Source organism: Phytophthora ramorum (assembly GCF_020800215.1).
Source record: "Phytophthora ramorum isolate Pr-102 chromosome Unknown Phyram_PR-102_s0017, whole genome shotgun sequence".
Taxonomy (NCBI): Eukaryota; Oomycota; class Peronosporomycetes; order Peronosporales; family Peronosporaceae; genus Phytophthora; species Phytophthora ramorum.
The window spans coordinates 528,327-543,785 of record NW_027150663.1 but is presented as its reverse complement, the minus strand read 5'-3'; the positions used below and the strand labels follow the sequence as shown (position 1 = coordinate 543,785).

At 53.7% G+C, this 15,459-nt stretch overlaps 4 protein-coding genes across 4 annotated transcripts; all 4 read left to right on the top strand.

The window, feature by feature from the left end:
* Positions 1–466: 466 nt before the first annotated feature.
* Positions 467–3,361, top strand: KRP23_13317 (EVI5-like protein; the record flags this gene model as incomplete). The annotated part of the gene is made up of 7 exons (XM_067884012.1): positions 467–655; positions 715–839; positions 903–1,104; positions 1,171–2,487; positions 2,555–2,640; positions 2,710–2,908; positions 2,996–3,361. The coding sequence occupies 7 exons, from the start codon at positions 467–469 to the stop codon at positions 3,359–3,361; spliced, it is 2,484 nt and encodes an 827-aa protein (XP_067738636.1).
* Positions 3,362–7,052: 3,691 nt separating this feature from the next.
* On the top strand, positions 7,053–9,362 carry KRP23_13316 (uncharacterized protein; the record flags this gene model as incomplete). Its single annotated transcript, XM_067884011.1, has 1 exon — positions 7,053–9,362. One exon carries the CDS (start codon positions 7,053–7,055, stop codon positions 9,360–9,362), a length of 2,310 nt encoding a protein of 769 aa, XP_067738635.1.
* Positions 9,363–10,218: 856 nt separating this feature from the next.
* KRP23_13315 (uncharacterized protein) lies at positions 10,219–12,753 on the top strand (the record flags this gene model as incomplete). Its single annotated transcript, XM_067884009.1, has 1 exon — positions 10,219–12,753. The coding sequence occupies one exon, from the start codon at positions 10,219–10,221 to the stop codon at positions 12,751–12,753; it is 2,535 nt and encodes an 844-aa protein (XP_067738634.1).
* Positions 12,754–14,152: 1,399 nt separating this feature from the next.
* KRP23_13314 (Sodium-coupled neutral amino acid transporter 1) lies at positions 14,153–15,448 on the top strand (the record flags this gene model as incomplete). Its single annotated transcript, XM_067884008.1, has 1 exon — positions 14,153–15,448. The coding sequence occupies one exon, from the start codon at positions 14,153–14,155 to the stop codon at positions 15,446–15,448; it is 1,296 nt and encodes a 431-aa protein (XP_067738633.1).
* Between the last annotated feature and the right edge of the window lie 11 nt (positions 15,449–15,459).

The window sequence follows — 15,459 nt, the reverse complement described above, 5'->3', positions numbered from 1 at the left end:
CATGCACGTGGGGGTGCATGGCTCAACTTCAGGTCTGCGGTTGTGAATGGGTGGTTGCATGTATCGTGGACAAACCCAACGTTTCTCAACACTTTCCCGTTTTGCGATCCAAACAGAACAGCGTACCAGGACGCTTGCTTAGCTCAGCGCATGGTGAACCTTGAACGTAACTATTTCTACCCATAGGAGCTCGCGTGAGCTCAAGTACTCGTCGTCTCCCTGATCTCAGATCTGCGTTCCAAGGCTGCAGGAAAGTCTGGAGTGCCACATCGGCGGCTGACCAAAACTGGGCCGACTCCTACAGAACCGTTTACCTCATTGTCTGTACGATGCCTTGCCTTCATCGGCTCCCCTTCCAAAAGTGATGCGCCTTGTCACATTTGGCGTCGTTTCAAGATCCACTAAACGGCTCCCCTCCGTCCGTCCCGGTGCTCAGGAATCAGAGGCTTTTCGAGTGGCGGTGGTCATGACAGAGAAGAGCATGAGCAAGGGCAAGAACCCGGTTACTGCGAGGTATTCGCGCGCCAGTGCGCTGGTCGGGTCCGTGCTCAACAAGTTCCACAACGGGTCGGAGCGGGCCGTGGACCCGTTCGTGGTGCGCACACTCAAGGAACACGAGCCCCGACTGCTGGGCATTCAGTGCTTTGTAAAACAGGTAATAGAGCCTTTCGTGCTCGTTTTTCTGGTATCTTAGGCACTGACGCGTTGCTGCAGGGACCTGCGGAGAACAGTCGGAGCACCAAGGACGAATCTCACCTGGCGCACTGCACGCCGCACGTGTCGGGGATTTTCGGCCGCTTTACAGTCTGCGGAGGCTTCTTTGGCCCAGGAGCGATCATGTAGGAGGCGATCTGGAGTACTTTCTGGGTGATGGGAGGCTGATTGTCGTGGTGGTTGGGCAGGAGGGAGTGGGATGCGTGCAGCGGGACGGAAGGAGACACGGACGACCGGGAAGCGGCCATGACGGAGTACGTGGCGACCGTGGACAAGATGCTGCCTGGATGGGACGATAATGCTCCAGATCACCCGGTAGCGAGCGCAGATCGGTTCTGGGAAGACGACGCCACTGCAGCGAACTGTCCATTGTGTTTCGTCGTCTTCTCGGTGCGTGAGCGTCGCCACCATTGTCGACTGTGCTTCTCGATCTTCTGCGCTGGCTGCTGCGGACAGGTGTTGGAGATCGCGTTGTGTCCTGGTGCTCCATTGCGTCCGCAACGCGTGTGCACGCCGTGTTTCCAGTCGGAGTATCGCGCTCAGCAGCTTCGTGAGGCGAGGAAAATTAGCCGCGAGAATCAGGAACTTGAGCAGAGAATCCGGGCTGTGCTTGCTACTGCCAAGCAGACGCTAGCTGTCAAGCAGGAAGAAGAACAAACACTACGTCTTCTAGCTGTTGATGCTGGTTGTGATGTGCAGGCCTTGGATGAAGCGATTCAGAAACAACACGGCGGGTCGCCGATCGGCTCTGCGTCCATGGAGCTCCCAGTACCGCCAGCTGCACACCGATTTGCGCCGACCCAAACTTCAGTGGAGGCTTCCAACCAGCTTGCGCTTGCACATCGACAACTAACCATGAGCTTCAAGATGACGCAATGCCGAGCGCACCGAGTGCTTGATAAGATGGATGCTACAATCGCGGCGTTGCGCGAGGCTTTGAACGCTCGATCCGCAGCAAACAACAACTCGTCCTCCGGTGAACACGCGGAAGACAACGGTTGGAGCGTCATGATTCGACACACAGACAGCTTTCTCACACCAACGGATCGAGAGGCGCTGCAGGTTGTTTCGGATGAGCTTTACAATCGGCTACGGTCTCGCAGTAGCAGCAGCACCGCTTTGGCGGATAATGATATCGCTTTGCGATGGCAAGCAGAGTGTCTGAAGGACAGTCGGACACGAGTCTTTGTCTCTGACTTGGCTGAAGCTGTGCGTGCTAGGCTAGACGCGTCTTCCGGATCGGACACCGAGGACTCTGACGCCAACGAGACACCGGTAGCCTCAAGCCTGTCTTGGGAACAGTCCGTGCAGGCTACCGAACGCAGGAACCCATCAGAACGTGTGCCAACGTCTATGGAGCTTGAGAAGGCGTATGATCTCATACATACACAGTGCGAAACGGGCTCAGCGTCAGAATGGGACGAACAAATCCGCCTTGATGTCACCCGAACCTTTGGGATTTCAGCACGACGGCAACACCGCAAGAGCTTCGATCAAACGTCACGCTCTGTATGCAACTCGGCTGGAGTCGCGATTCCAGTGGAGAAGCGGCGGACAGCGCTGCAGAATGTACTTCGAGCTTGTGCTAGTGTGGACACCGAAGTGGGGTACTGCCAGGGTATGGACCATGTCGCGGCGTTGATGCTCGCTGTGAGTGACTGGAACGAGGCGCGCGCGTTTTGGCTGTTCGTCAGTCTGCTTGCATCGCCACGCTTCGAGCTTGAAAGGCTGTATGGACCTGGACTACCGCATCTTAGTCTGCGCTGCTTTCAGGTAAGGCTGCAGTCTTTGAATTGGGCACGAATTCAAGTTCTCACGAATATTTTAATGCTGCCTGCAGATGGATCGGCTTCTACGCATTCATCTAGCTACTCTGTCCCAGCACTTTGAGGCCATCGAGTTCCCCATCAGCATTGTCGCTACGGGGTATGGCCTAGCGAAAACTGTGCTGCATTGCCAAATCCGTCGCTAAATTACTTTATCATGTCTGCTCAGGTGGTTTATGACTCTCTTCAGTAATATGGAGGCGCTCTCGTACGACGTGGTGGTACAAGTCTTCGACGGGTTTATCTCCAACGGGTGGAAACAGCTCTTTCAGACCGCACTCGCGATTCTGGAGGAGCTTCAGAGACCCATTCTCGCCAGCTCTTTCGATGAAATTCCGCGACTCTTCTACGACATCCAAGAGTATGCGGTAAGTGCTGGTGCCAATGTATTGATTGATATGTACCGTGGCCACTCATCGTCTACTTGCGTATTATCCTGTTGAATACTTTGCTAGCCTCGGCTCATGGTTGCGGAGTACGTTTTCACCCAATCTGCCAAGTATGACGTGTCTGATCGCTTACTAAAGCGGCTGGAGAACGAGCACGAGCAGGAAACACCGGTAGCAGCAGCACCGCGCAGAAAGCCAATCCCTCGTAATGGCGCCGAGTCGACTGAAAAACTCGCAGCTCCACGATTACCACGCAACAGCAATCAGCGACCTGTGAAAAGGAGATCATCACTGCCACCATCGTACCCAAGACCCGAAGTCCGACAGGAACAGACCATTTTGTCTTCATCCAAGATAGATCGCTTACGCAAGGCACCCTCTTCAACTAGACAAGCTTCTCTGTCGCAAGTACAGTTTTCACCTCTTGTATGATGCAAGCCGACCGCTAGATAACAAGCGCTAAGATGAATAAAAACACACTGAAGGTCCACAGATTCAGGAACTTTTGAGCCTTCTCATCATGATCGTACGAGATAAAGACGAGCGCTCTGGCTGGTAGTAGCAGGAAGACTGCAACTACTATGATGTAGACAACCTGTCGATCACACGAAGGAGAGCATGCCACCTCTTTCCTGTCCGCCGGTGAACGGAGGAGGACTCCTGATTCACCGTTCATGGGGGATAGTTTGTGAAGAACGGTGCCTGGAGGTGCTGCATTGAGGGACTTGTATCCTGTACGGTTTATCTACCAAACCCTATCCGTCGAAATTGGTCCGCATCAAGCACGATGCTGTGGTTGGCAACAGAACAGGCGAGACTCCTCAAGGCACCACTGCTGGGCCGTTCCCCACTCCCAGCTGTCCGCTTCCTGGCGACGCAAGCAGGTGACGAACAAGACGGAGGAGCTGAGGAAATTCACCAGAGCACCAGCAGACGGAGGAATAAATTCCTCCCCGCTCTTCGGACGTACAAGGAACTGAATGGAAACACACTCGTGCCGACCTGTTTTGTCGTCCCAAGCGGTGACTCTCTATGGCCTAAAGTTGCGTGGGGATACAAACTCGGAAAGGCTATGAGCCAGCTGAGGAACAAGCTACAGAGAGGAGATTTACCCAGACGAACTCGAGAAGCTGAACTTTGTGCAAGGCGTGAGCCAACATCACTGGGAGGAGGTATTTATGCCCGCTCTAAGACGCTTCTACGGCCTGAAGAGCCATACCGACGTACCATATCATTTCATTGTCCCCGCGGGAGACAGAACGTGGCCTCAGCAGGCGTGGGGGTTGCCACTTGGACACAGCGTCTCCAACATTCGCTGTGCCGATGCGTACGCGAAGCAAGTTTTTTCGTCGAAGGAAGAGCTCGAGAGGATGGACTTCTGCTTTACGGACGTCTACAAAAGAGACTGGACGGAGAAAATTCTGCCGGCATTGGGGGTATATCGTCAAGTGTTTGATCATTGCATCGTCGAACAATCGTTTGTTGTGCCTGCTGAGCTCCCATGGCCAAAGAAAGCGTGGGGTGTGCGCCTTGGGAATTTAGTCGCAGTGATTCGTTATGGTCAAAGTTATGCAAAACAATCGACTCGTGATAAGGCGCTTCTTGATTCGATGGGCTTCGCCTGGGATGCTAGTGACTCGGTGTGGAACGAGCGCATAATGCCAGCATTGAAGACCTTCGCGGCGCAAAATGGGCACTGCAAGGTTCCGTCGCGTTTTGTCGTGCCGTCACGTGATCCTTGGCCAAAGCGTGCATGGGGGGTAAATGTCGGAGCGACACTCTACCATATGAGAAAGAGAGGATCGTATTTCTCACACGTCGGTCGCGATGCCGACAGGTTGGACGCGTTGGGACTCAATATGAGACTGTCGCCTGAAACTTTTAAAAAGCATGTTGTGCCGCTGCTGGATACTTACGCGACCGTGACTGGCGACCGATACGTTCCAGACGACTTTGTCATCCCGTATGAAGCTCCGTGATCTGAAAAGATGTGGGGCGTTCATCTGGGCGTCATTGTAGCTCGCAATGCGCAGTATTTGAATGTGGAATGAAACAAGCAGAACTCGTTACTTTTGTATCTCTTTTTCAGACATTCTTCTTCGTTGCAGCTCAACATCGATCCCTCCCTAACTGATGCCGTGTTTGTATGCTGGAATCACGCATCGAGTCGAGTGCATGCACTCTTGGTTATTCCGTAACCAAGATCGACAACGCTCGCACAATTTTCGTGGCAGCAGGGCTGTAGGGTGCTGTGCGGAGGCGTCAAGATCGTTGTCATCGTTCATCAAGCCTTGGGGATGATCTTTTTGGTAGGCCGGCAAATCCATTCTGTGCTGGGGGCGACGGATACGTTTTCAGAGCCGCAGCTGCATCAAACGATGTATATGAATGGGTAGGCTTTTGTATGTAGAATACTACATTGTGGAATTTGACGATTCGAGCGAAATCTCAAACTCTAAGAAGTCGGGTTGGAATCGATATCGTGAATTGTTGACGAAGCGTAGGTCTTTCGAGTCTCCCTTGAACGAATCTCTTTGCTGAAACGTATTGCCACGTAAAATCTTGGATACGTTGGGGGCAAACATAGAATTCAATCCCAAATTGCTGTGCACTTAAAGTAGGCCTTTTTGCTGTGGGTTGCTGCGAACGCAAAAGATCAAACTGAGAAGGAGAGCAAAGGCGGTGGATACACTTCTCCTGTTCCAACACCGGTATTAACGTTGCACTTTCGTCCCGGTCATTTGTGGCAAGCCAAGAGTTCGTGGTGCTTGGATGACCCAGCCGATCTCAAGTATGTGACTTGTCCGATCGAAGATATGTGGACAAGTCGTGGCGATTCACCACCTGGGCATGAAAATTTTGCGCTTGGTGTTTTCTTGCGCTACCACGCCTGAACAACGTTAGGTATTACTGATTGTACTCGTCACATGTCTTTGGACCAAAAGGTAGTCATCGGTTTTGATGGTTCACAGCCCTAAATCCTATAGCGACAGTTAGATTTAAGGTGCAAAGTTGGGTCTAGATTTCAAAAACGAGGTCAAAATCGACTGAATCGCAGCCGTTACTGCGCTTTGCAAACGCACTCCTGAGGCTTCAGATTTGCGGGGAACGGGTTGCTCTTGAGGAGCACCTCTGATTGGAGGAGGGGGCAATACACATGGGTCAGGCGAAAGTACAAATGTAGTAAAACGCATCCACAGATATTGTAACCAGGTGCTCAAATCGCTCAATCGAACACCACTTTACAGAGATGGTTTCATAATCTCGCTTCATGCCGCTAAGGAACAAAAGTGCTGTGGCCGTCTTTATCTGATCGGATAAGAACTCGAAGAGCTATTGCCATTTGTGTGGCATGTTAATAAGCTTTGGTCCAATCTTCACAATAGTGTTGAGGCGCGTTTCAGAACCATCAGGTTTGATGCATTCGCATTGCTCGAGAATGTGCTACAATGAAGTTGTGTTGGTCAGCTCGCTGCTGCAGCGGGGGTACATTTAGTTCGCCCGCCAGGTTTCTCTGATGAGCGAATCGATGGTTGGGACCGGCCTTGGATTTCGAGCCTACGGTTTGATTATGCAACGCAGTGCAATGCAGCACCGCATCCCATGATCAAGATAACTCAAGCTGAGGTTTTCTGCCCTGGCTCACGGCACACAATGATTCAGTGATTACAGACAGGCTCGCCGTGGGTAAATACTGGTTTGTCTGGTTGTGGCGATCGACGGCCGTAGAGCCTTGCTCTGACAGAAAAAACTCGCGCTCACAGCCAATCCGAAATGCAATCCTATCCTGCAAGCCGATGGCTACGGCTGTCTTTCATTTGAGAATTGATCGGCTTCTGAAAGCAAAAAGAAATCAGTCACGATGGAGATCCAACGAACTGTCCAACATAACAACAGAGACTGTCACTCGACTCGATGTCGCTTTCGTGAGCCGGTCGAGGAACAGGGTGGCGCCCCGACCGCATCGGAGGCCAAGGTTACTCGTCCCGGGGACCGTCGACCCAAAATGTTTCGCGTCGCTGACCTTGGGGAACTTCCATGGCTTGGATGGCTTTTTGTCTACGCGTTCGTGTTGTTCTGCTTCTCCACCAGTCGATGTGTGGCTCTCAAAGAACTGGTCGCGATGTACAGCAGCCCGAAGGATTTTACCTCGAGTGTGAAACTCGCAGCTTTGAGCCTTGGATTCTTGGAGGACTTCGTCTGTACGACCTACTTCGTGTGCGCCTTATGGGGGTTTGACGCCCTGAAGCTTGCGGTGAGCAAGCGCTTCAACGGCGAAGGCGAGCTAAAATGTGTACCGAGACGAACTGCTGCAAACGTTGCAACATTTGTGGTGTCGTGGTTGTTTTTCTTCACGATGATGGTCCCGTTTGCTGCGGACTTGCTCCTCGTGGTAAACCGCGAAATGCGATTCACGTTTGACCTGGTTATCATGGCTATCAACGAAAAAGAATTCGTCAGTGCAGCCCCGATCTCTCCCGAAGAGATTCAGGTTGGATATATTGGCGCTGCCGTTCTGGTGTTTGCCGCTACGGTCTTTGCCTCTGTCCGTACGAGAGCTAGCTGGGCCGACCTGACTAACTGGAATCCGGCGTACATGATCAAGAGCCCGATGGACTTCCGAACACGCAGCGCCAAGGTGACCACAGAAAAGACTGGCAAGGGCGTCAAGTATGTGGAGGTCGCTCTCGAAGAAGGCACCGAGGGCTCGGAACTTGATTACCCGATCAAGAATGAAGACAATGCTATGCTCTCGAATAGCCGGACGTACCAGCAGCTGATCTATCACCACGCCGCACAAGTCGCCATCGTCGTCGTGGGTCTCGTAGCCGTGCCTGCACTAGTTGTAGCAATCCGATGCAGTTGCTCGCCCCTAGTTGCGTATTCCGGTCTAAACGCTACTCTCAACGAGCTATTCGCGCACGCTTTCCAGCCGACCCCGACAGATGCCACGTTCACAAGTGTTGAAGGAGACCGACCTTGGGTAGCGGAGTACATACATCCGACCGAGAAGCACGAGCTTTTTGGCAGCGACTCACTGTACCGACGCACTACCGGCTTTCAAGGAGACCTCGCTTTCACCGTTGACGTCACGACCGAGAATCCACCCAACGTGTTGGTGATCGGGGTCGAGTCTTTCCGGTTTCAAGACTCGCGCTATCTTGTCGGAGAAGACGATCCGTCCAATTTGTTCAAGGGCACCAACATGACGATCACGCCCAACTTCGACAAGTGGGCAAAGCGCGGTGTTGCTCTCCGTAACATTTGGTCAAGCAGTCCAACGAGCCGTTCTTTGGAGAGTTTGCTGTTCGCTCAGGTCCCCTACGACAGCACTGTGAAAACGGGTATCACTGGTGGCAGGAGCGGCACAAAGCTTTCGGGCTTGCCTCAATTGTTTACTGCTAAGGGATACGAAACCTTCTTCACGACTGGTTGCCCGACACGCTTCGAGAACTGGGACGTGTTTCTTCCGACGCACGGCTACGAGACCGTGTGGGACTCCGAGGACATGGTGCAAATTGCTGAGCGCGACTACGGCATTTCGCGTGGCGATTGGCGTAGTGGCGAGCGCCGCGGGTTCAAATGGGGAGTTCATGACGACATCAACTTGCAGCTCCTCGGTGACTTGCTCGTGAAGAAGACGAGCGAACAGCGTCATCGCGTGGCTAGTGGCAAACCAAAGAAGCCGTTGTTTATCACACACTACACGATCTCCAGCCACGCACCCTTCAAAGCGCGTCCGGAATGGTACTCGAAGGCTAGCAAGCCTGACTTCTCCGCGCTTTATGAGGGTGAAAAGCACGCAGATATGATCAAGAACTACCTGGAGATGCGGCACTTTACTGACATGGAGCTAGGCAAGTTCATGGATCGGATGGAGACGGAGGGCATTCTCAATGATACCATCGTCGTTATCATGGGCGACCACGGCCAGGCACCAGAAGCTGATGTCACGAATACCCACGAGGAATCTGTGACGCGTGTGGCTGGCGCGATTGTCGCCGAAGGAAGGCTGCGTGAGGCTGCGGGCCTCGTGATTGAAGATGCCGCGGAGCAGTACGATATTCTCAACACGCTGGCAGACATGACCGGTGTGCCCGAGGGAGGATTCATTCAGGACGGCATTGGGCGCTCACTCAAGCGCAAGGTTAACTTCGGAGAGCGTGTAGTTTTCAGCAACGACCCGAGTCGAAAGATGTCGATCGTACGTGGTCATCAGCGTCTGCGCTACGACCAAGTGACTGCATCAATGGCGCTGCACGATATTGAGACGGACCATGCCATGACCACCGATCTGTTTCCTAAGCTCACAGCCGAAGAGCAGGCGGAATGGAAGAAGTGGCGCAGCGACGGCCGCCGTGTCACCGCGTACTACACAAAGCGGTGGGACGAGAATTGTCTGCTTGCTGTCGACTGCATCGCAGGGAACTAGAGTAGCAACATAAGTATAAGTTACATTTGAACAGTGGTGTCGTGTGTTTCATTTTTTGAGTCCTTGACTTGCTGTGCGACAAGACCGTAGAGCGATCACGTCAAAACAAATCCTGTTCTGCATGGGTCAACAATGGCTCTTTAGGTACAGACGCCAACATGCGAAGCTCTTGCAGTTCCCTTTTCATTTTCATCCGCACCACCGTCGCTTCAAGTTTTGCACAAGACAGAGGCTGCACTGGGTGAGCTTTTCGATGTCTGACCGAAATGTGGGCTTGGGTGCTAGTTTAGTCCCATTCAGTTCGCCAGCGGCTGCTGCTTGTCGGCACTGCAAACAAATCCAAGGTCTCTGCAAGCGCTGCAGTCTTGTCCAGGAGCATGTAGGAAGGATCCGAAGATACATGTACGCGGCAAGTGCATGTACATGTATCTTGATTAATGGCTTCATCAAGCATCTCTTCTGCAGCGCGATTCATGAGGTGCTGCTGGAGTTGAACGTTGAGTTTCCTAGGCGCCAGCTCGAACAACGGAGCGCCGCTCCAACTCAAACCATACTTTCGCCCTGACTCAAGCTGGAGCGTCTCATGCTGTTCGTAATCCGTCTACAGCACAACAAACACTAACCCTTGCAGAGGACCAGCAAAACGAAGCCAGGAGGAATTGGCTTCGTGCGGTTGTAGCGGCAGTAGGATAGGTTTTTGTGATCCGTTCTAACAGAAAAAAATCATCTGCGCCTAAACAAATCTCACATCCGGCGCGCCGGCATTTGCAGGCCATGTCGACGGTTGCGGTTTCATTCCTGAGTTCGCAGCCCCGCAGCGCCACTCCGAGTCGACTTAGGCCCAGTAGCGACCGCTATGGAATCCGAGAGCTTGCTCACCGACACAAGAGACCGCCACTCCACTCGATGTCGCTTTCCTATCGACTCGAACGCAGAAGAAATCGGCGTTAGCGACGACGTAGAGGCCAAAGTTGCTCGACGAAGGGGGCAGTCGAGGGAGTCGCTTCGAATTGCTGACCTTTGTGCACGTCCCTGGTTCGGCTGGCTGTTCGTCTACGCTTTCGCGTTATTCTGCTTCTCTACAAGTCGGTGCTTGACTCTCGAAGCTCTGGTGGGGATGTACGGTAGTCCCCAAGACTACACAGCAGGCTTCAAGTCTGCGGCATTGGGACTCGGATTCATGGAGGACTCCGTGTGTGCGACCTACTTCGTGTGTGCGTTGTGGCTATTCGACACTTTCAAGCAAGCAGCTGCCGAACGCTTCAAACGGAAGGACGGAGAAGACACGAGAGTTGTTGGAAATGCTGCTACTTTTGTGGTGTCGTGGCTGCTGTTCTTCGTTATGATGGCGCCTTTCATGGCCGACATGCTACTCGTGAAGAACCGCAACATGCGCTTCACGCTGGACCTGCTGAGTGCTTTGATTAAGGAAAGACATCATCTCAATGCTGCACCGATAGCGCCCGAGGAGATCCAGAGAGGCTACAATGCAGCGGCTAGCCTCATGATGGTTGCTGCGCTCTTTGCTTTTGTGCGTACGTGGGCGAGCTGGGCCGACCTTGCCAATTGGAATCCAACGTACTTGGTACTGGACTCGACAGGTGTTCGGACACGTGGAGTTAAATACATGGAGCTCGCTCTCGAAGAAGGCGCTTGCAACGCGGCTCCAGAAAACTCAATGGAGGATGCAGACAATGTCAAGGTCTCTAAAAGCGAAAGCCGCTTCGGCCAGAAGCTTAACTGCCGCCATGCGCTGCAAGTCTCTACCGTTCTAGTGAGTCTCGTCGTCGTACCCGCACTTGTAGTGGTGATCCGTTGTGCGTGTTCCCCTCTCGTGGCGTACTCTGGACTAAACGCGACACTCAACGAGCTGTTCGCGCACGCCTTGCAGCCGACTCCGACGGATGCTACATTTACAAGTGTCAAGGGCGGTCAGTCTTGGGTAGAAATGTACATTCACCCGACCGAGAAGCACGAGCTTTTCGGAAATGACTCGCTTTACCGACGCTCGACAGGATTCCAGGGAGATCTCGCTTTCAATGTCAGTGTTCAAGAGGACAATCCGCCTAATGTGTTGGTGATCGGGGTCGAGTCCTTCCGGTTCCAGGACTCGCGCTATCTTGTCGGAGAAGACGATCCGTCCAACTTGTTCAAGGGCACCAACATGACGATCACGCCCAACTTCGACAAGTGGGCCAAGCGCGGCGTCGCTCTTCGCAATATGTGGTCAAGCAATCCCACAAGCCGCTCTCTGGAGAGTATGTTATTCGCTCAGGTCCCCTACGACAGCGATGTGACAACAGGCATTACTGGCGGCAGGAAGGATACAAAGCTTTCCGGTTTGCCGCAGCTTTTTGATGCGAAGGGATACCAAACTTTGTTCTCCACCGGGTCTTCGATAACACTGGACGATTGGAACGTATTCCTACCCACTCATGGATTCAATGATGTGTTGGAGGTGAAAGCGATGCTCCTTTTGGCTGAAAAGATGCACAAAGTGGCGCGTAAAGAATGGTTCGGTCGAGAGCGCCGAGCATTCAATTGGGGCGTGCACGACGACCTGAGCTTCGAGCTTTTGGGCGAATTGCTTTTGCATAAGGCAAAGAAGCAGAAGCTGCGATTAGCGAACGGCAATCCGAAGAGGCCTGTATTTACAACGCACTACACAATCTCTAGTCATGCACCTTTCCAAGCACGCCCAGCATGGTACGATGAGGCGGCCAAGCCTGATTTCTCTGCGCTTTACGAAGGAGAGGAACGTGCTGAAGACATTAAAAACTACCTGGAGATGCGGCACTTTACGGACATGGAGCTGGGGAAATTCATGGATCGAATGGAGAAGGGAGGTGTTCTCAACGACACCATCGTCGTTATCATGGGCGACCATGGTCAGGCGCCTGAAGTAGAAATTATGAACACGAACGAGGAATCGGTGACGCGAGTGGCCTGCGCCATCATTGCCGAGGGACGTTTGGGCGATGCTGCGGGGCTTGTGATCGAAGACGCTGCTGAGCAATACGATATCCTCAACACGCTAGCAGATATTACCGGGTTGCCGGAGGGAGGTTTCGTACAAACTGGCGTTGGACGCTCGCTCAAGCGTAAGATTCCGTATGGAAAGCGCCCAGTATTCAGCAACGACCCGAACCGGAAGATGTCGATCGTGCGTGGTCATCAGCGTCTACGCTACGATCGCGTCACGGACTCGGTCCTACTGCACGATACCGAACGAGACCACGATATGGCCACCGACCTGTTTCCAGAGCTCTCGCCCGAAGAACAAGCGGAATGGATGGCTTTGCGTGACAATGGTCGAAGAATCTCTGCATACTATAAGCAGAGGTGGGACGAGAATTGTTTACTAGCTGTCAATTGTACCGGAGAAAGCTAGGCTGCAGCATCATGAAAAGCATGAACTTGTTTTGGTGACGCTTATTGGTCTGGTACGTATGAACGCTGCCATATGGCTGTGGGAGACATTCATTTGAAACTGCTGCGAAGAAAACGAGGCAAAATTTGGTAAAACTATATTTCGCACACAAATAAAAGTCTTTGTGATTGTGACGACGGACTCCGCAGGATTTCCTCCGGTTGGCATCGCTGCGTGAGAGTTAACCGACGAGGAAGTCTTACCAAGTTGAAAGTGGTATACGACGGGGCTTCCGATTTGATGCTCGCTGCAGTTTGCCGGCTGGACTTCCTCTTGAGTACAGGTCTCGATCTAAACGTCGCGTCCAGCGGCTGAGCCGGGTGGGATTGCTTTGTGCAGCGCGCACCACTGTTCAAGGGTTAGAAATCAGCTCTGCGGCATCTCCGCTTACGAAATAGTATACTGAAGACCGGTAGCCAGCGATGGAGCGAAACTCGCACCCCGTCCGGAGTAAGGATTTATTCATATTGGAAAAGGGAGCCACGTGAACTGCCAAGTTAGTGCTGTCGCACTTGCGTCGCTGTCGAGCACTCTACGATGGAAGATTGTTTGGATGACATTGTTCCTGGTTATGATGACTCTTGACGGATAGCCGTGCGCTGCGCGATAACGCTGATGCGATGAAACTAGTAATTCGCGCTGTATTCGCTCATTGGGTTTGGATTTTCCACGGTTGAAAGGTGTGTTCCATGGGTGAAGGCAAGCGAATTATGTTTTCCTCATGAAATTACACTACCAGTAGATACCGGGGTCCGCTTGGTTGGCCTGCCGGCCACAAGCCACCCGTTCAGAGTTCCCCCTCCTCACTTCGTCTTTTGAAGAAGAGGCAGCAAGAAAAGCAAGAAAGACCCGCCTCTCCTCGTCCCTTATCGGATTGAGCTGATGGCCATTGCATAAGCTTCATTAATGTAACTACTTACTGCATCTTTCTGCATCGAGACGGATAGGCGGTGACGATTGTCTAGTCCTCTCACTTTCCATTCTGCTAGCTACTGCACAAGCATCGACAGTACACTAGGCTACCAGTTTCCAGCAGGATCGCCACTTGCCCTGCCTTGCCCCATGTTTTCAAGTTGCTTCAATCTCCGGAAAAAGCTACATGTGGTAGTGCAGAGCTTTAGGCTAGACTTGAGAGAGATGCACGGACAGACCTTCCCATGTCTGGACCGGGCAACAGGGCCAGCTCCCCTCGCTAGTGGTCTATACTTTCCTACACGTTGTGAAAGAGGCGAAAGACTCGATTTCTGCCTTTCTGACATCGGGGTAAGTATCTGTCACAAAATATAGTCTTTAGTCCAAATATATAGCCCCCCTTCGCGGCCGTTGACCACCGAAACGTCACTATTTGCGCAATCTCCCAATGGAGTCGTCTCCGTTGCTGCGCACGACCAGCGCCGCGCAGAGTCCGTCTCAGAAGCTACATGGCGCCACCTCCGCCCTCCCCATTACCGCCCCCAGCCGCGCGCCCGGCCACACAGAGGAAGGCTCCGCCTTCTCGTCATTCCTGGGCCTGGCCACGACGATGACGGGCGCGTGCGTTCTCACTCTGCCGGGCGTCGTTCAGGCCGTGGGGCAACTACCAGCGCTGCTGCTCTTTGCACTGAGCGCGTGGCTGGCCTTCCACGCCTGCGAGATGCTGAGCGTGAGCTGCGACGCCGCCTGCGAGTTCTCGTACGAGGCGCTGAGCTCGCGCCTCTTTGGCGCCGCGGGCGTCTGGGCCGTGCGCCTGTTGACGCTCGCGCTTCTCTTCGGCGCCATCGTGAGCTACATGGTGATCGCCATGGACCTATTCGAGCCCTTCCTGGTGGACGTCATGAGCCGCAGCACCATCAGCCTCGTCTTCATGCTCGTGGCCATCCCGCTCTGTCTGCCCGAGACCATCCACGAGCTCCGCTTCGCCAACCTGCTCGTGCTGCTGTGTCTGCTCTACATCCTCGTGGCGCTGGCCGTCCGCACGGTGCAGAACGACCCTGCATTTGCAGCGCAGATCCCCAGGAACCCCGCGGACGAGTTCTCGTCCGAGCTCGCGGCCGTCGCCTACGCGCTGCCCATCGTCACGTTGAGCTTCGTGTGCCAACTCAACGTCCCGCGCGCATACCAGGAGATCCACGACAAGACGCAGATGACGCACGTGCACAAGGCGCTCGTGGGCTGGGGGCTCTTCATCTACCTGCTCTTCGCGTACCTGGGCTACGCGTGTTTCCACGGCCAGCCGCCGAGCGACATCCTCACGGGCTTTGCGCCCAACGACACACTCATCAACGGCGCGCGACTTGCGCTCGGAGTCAGCATGGTGTTCAAGACGCCCATGACCTTCCAGCCGCTGCGTCAGCTCGTGGAGATCTGCTGTCTGGGCCACGACCGCGAGAGCCTGCCGTTCCGCACGGGCATCACGGTGGTCTTTCTGCTGGTTGCGCACCTGTTCTCAGTCTCCTCGCGCAACTTGGGCACCGTCATGGCGTTCGTCGGTTCCGTGGCAGGCAATGTGCTCGCTCTCACGGTGCCTGGGCTCTTCCTGTACGAGGTGTCTCGCGGGTATCTCGTCGAGCGCGACGCTTTCTACTCGCCGCGACTGGCGCTCATATTTGCCTACGCTGGCGCCGTCTTCGCGGCCGCCTCGCTCACGTACCTGTCGTACAACGCGCTTGTGGGGTAAAGCGTGATGTG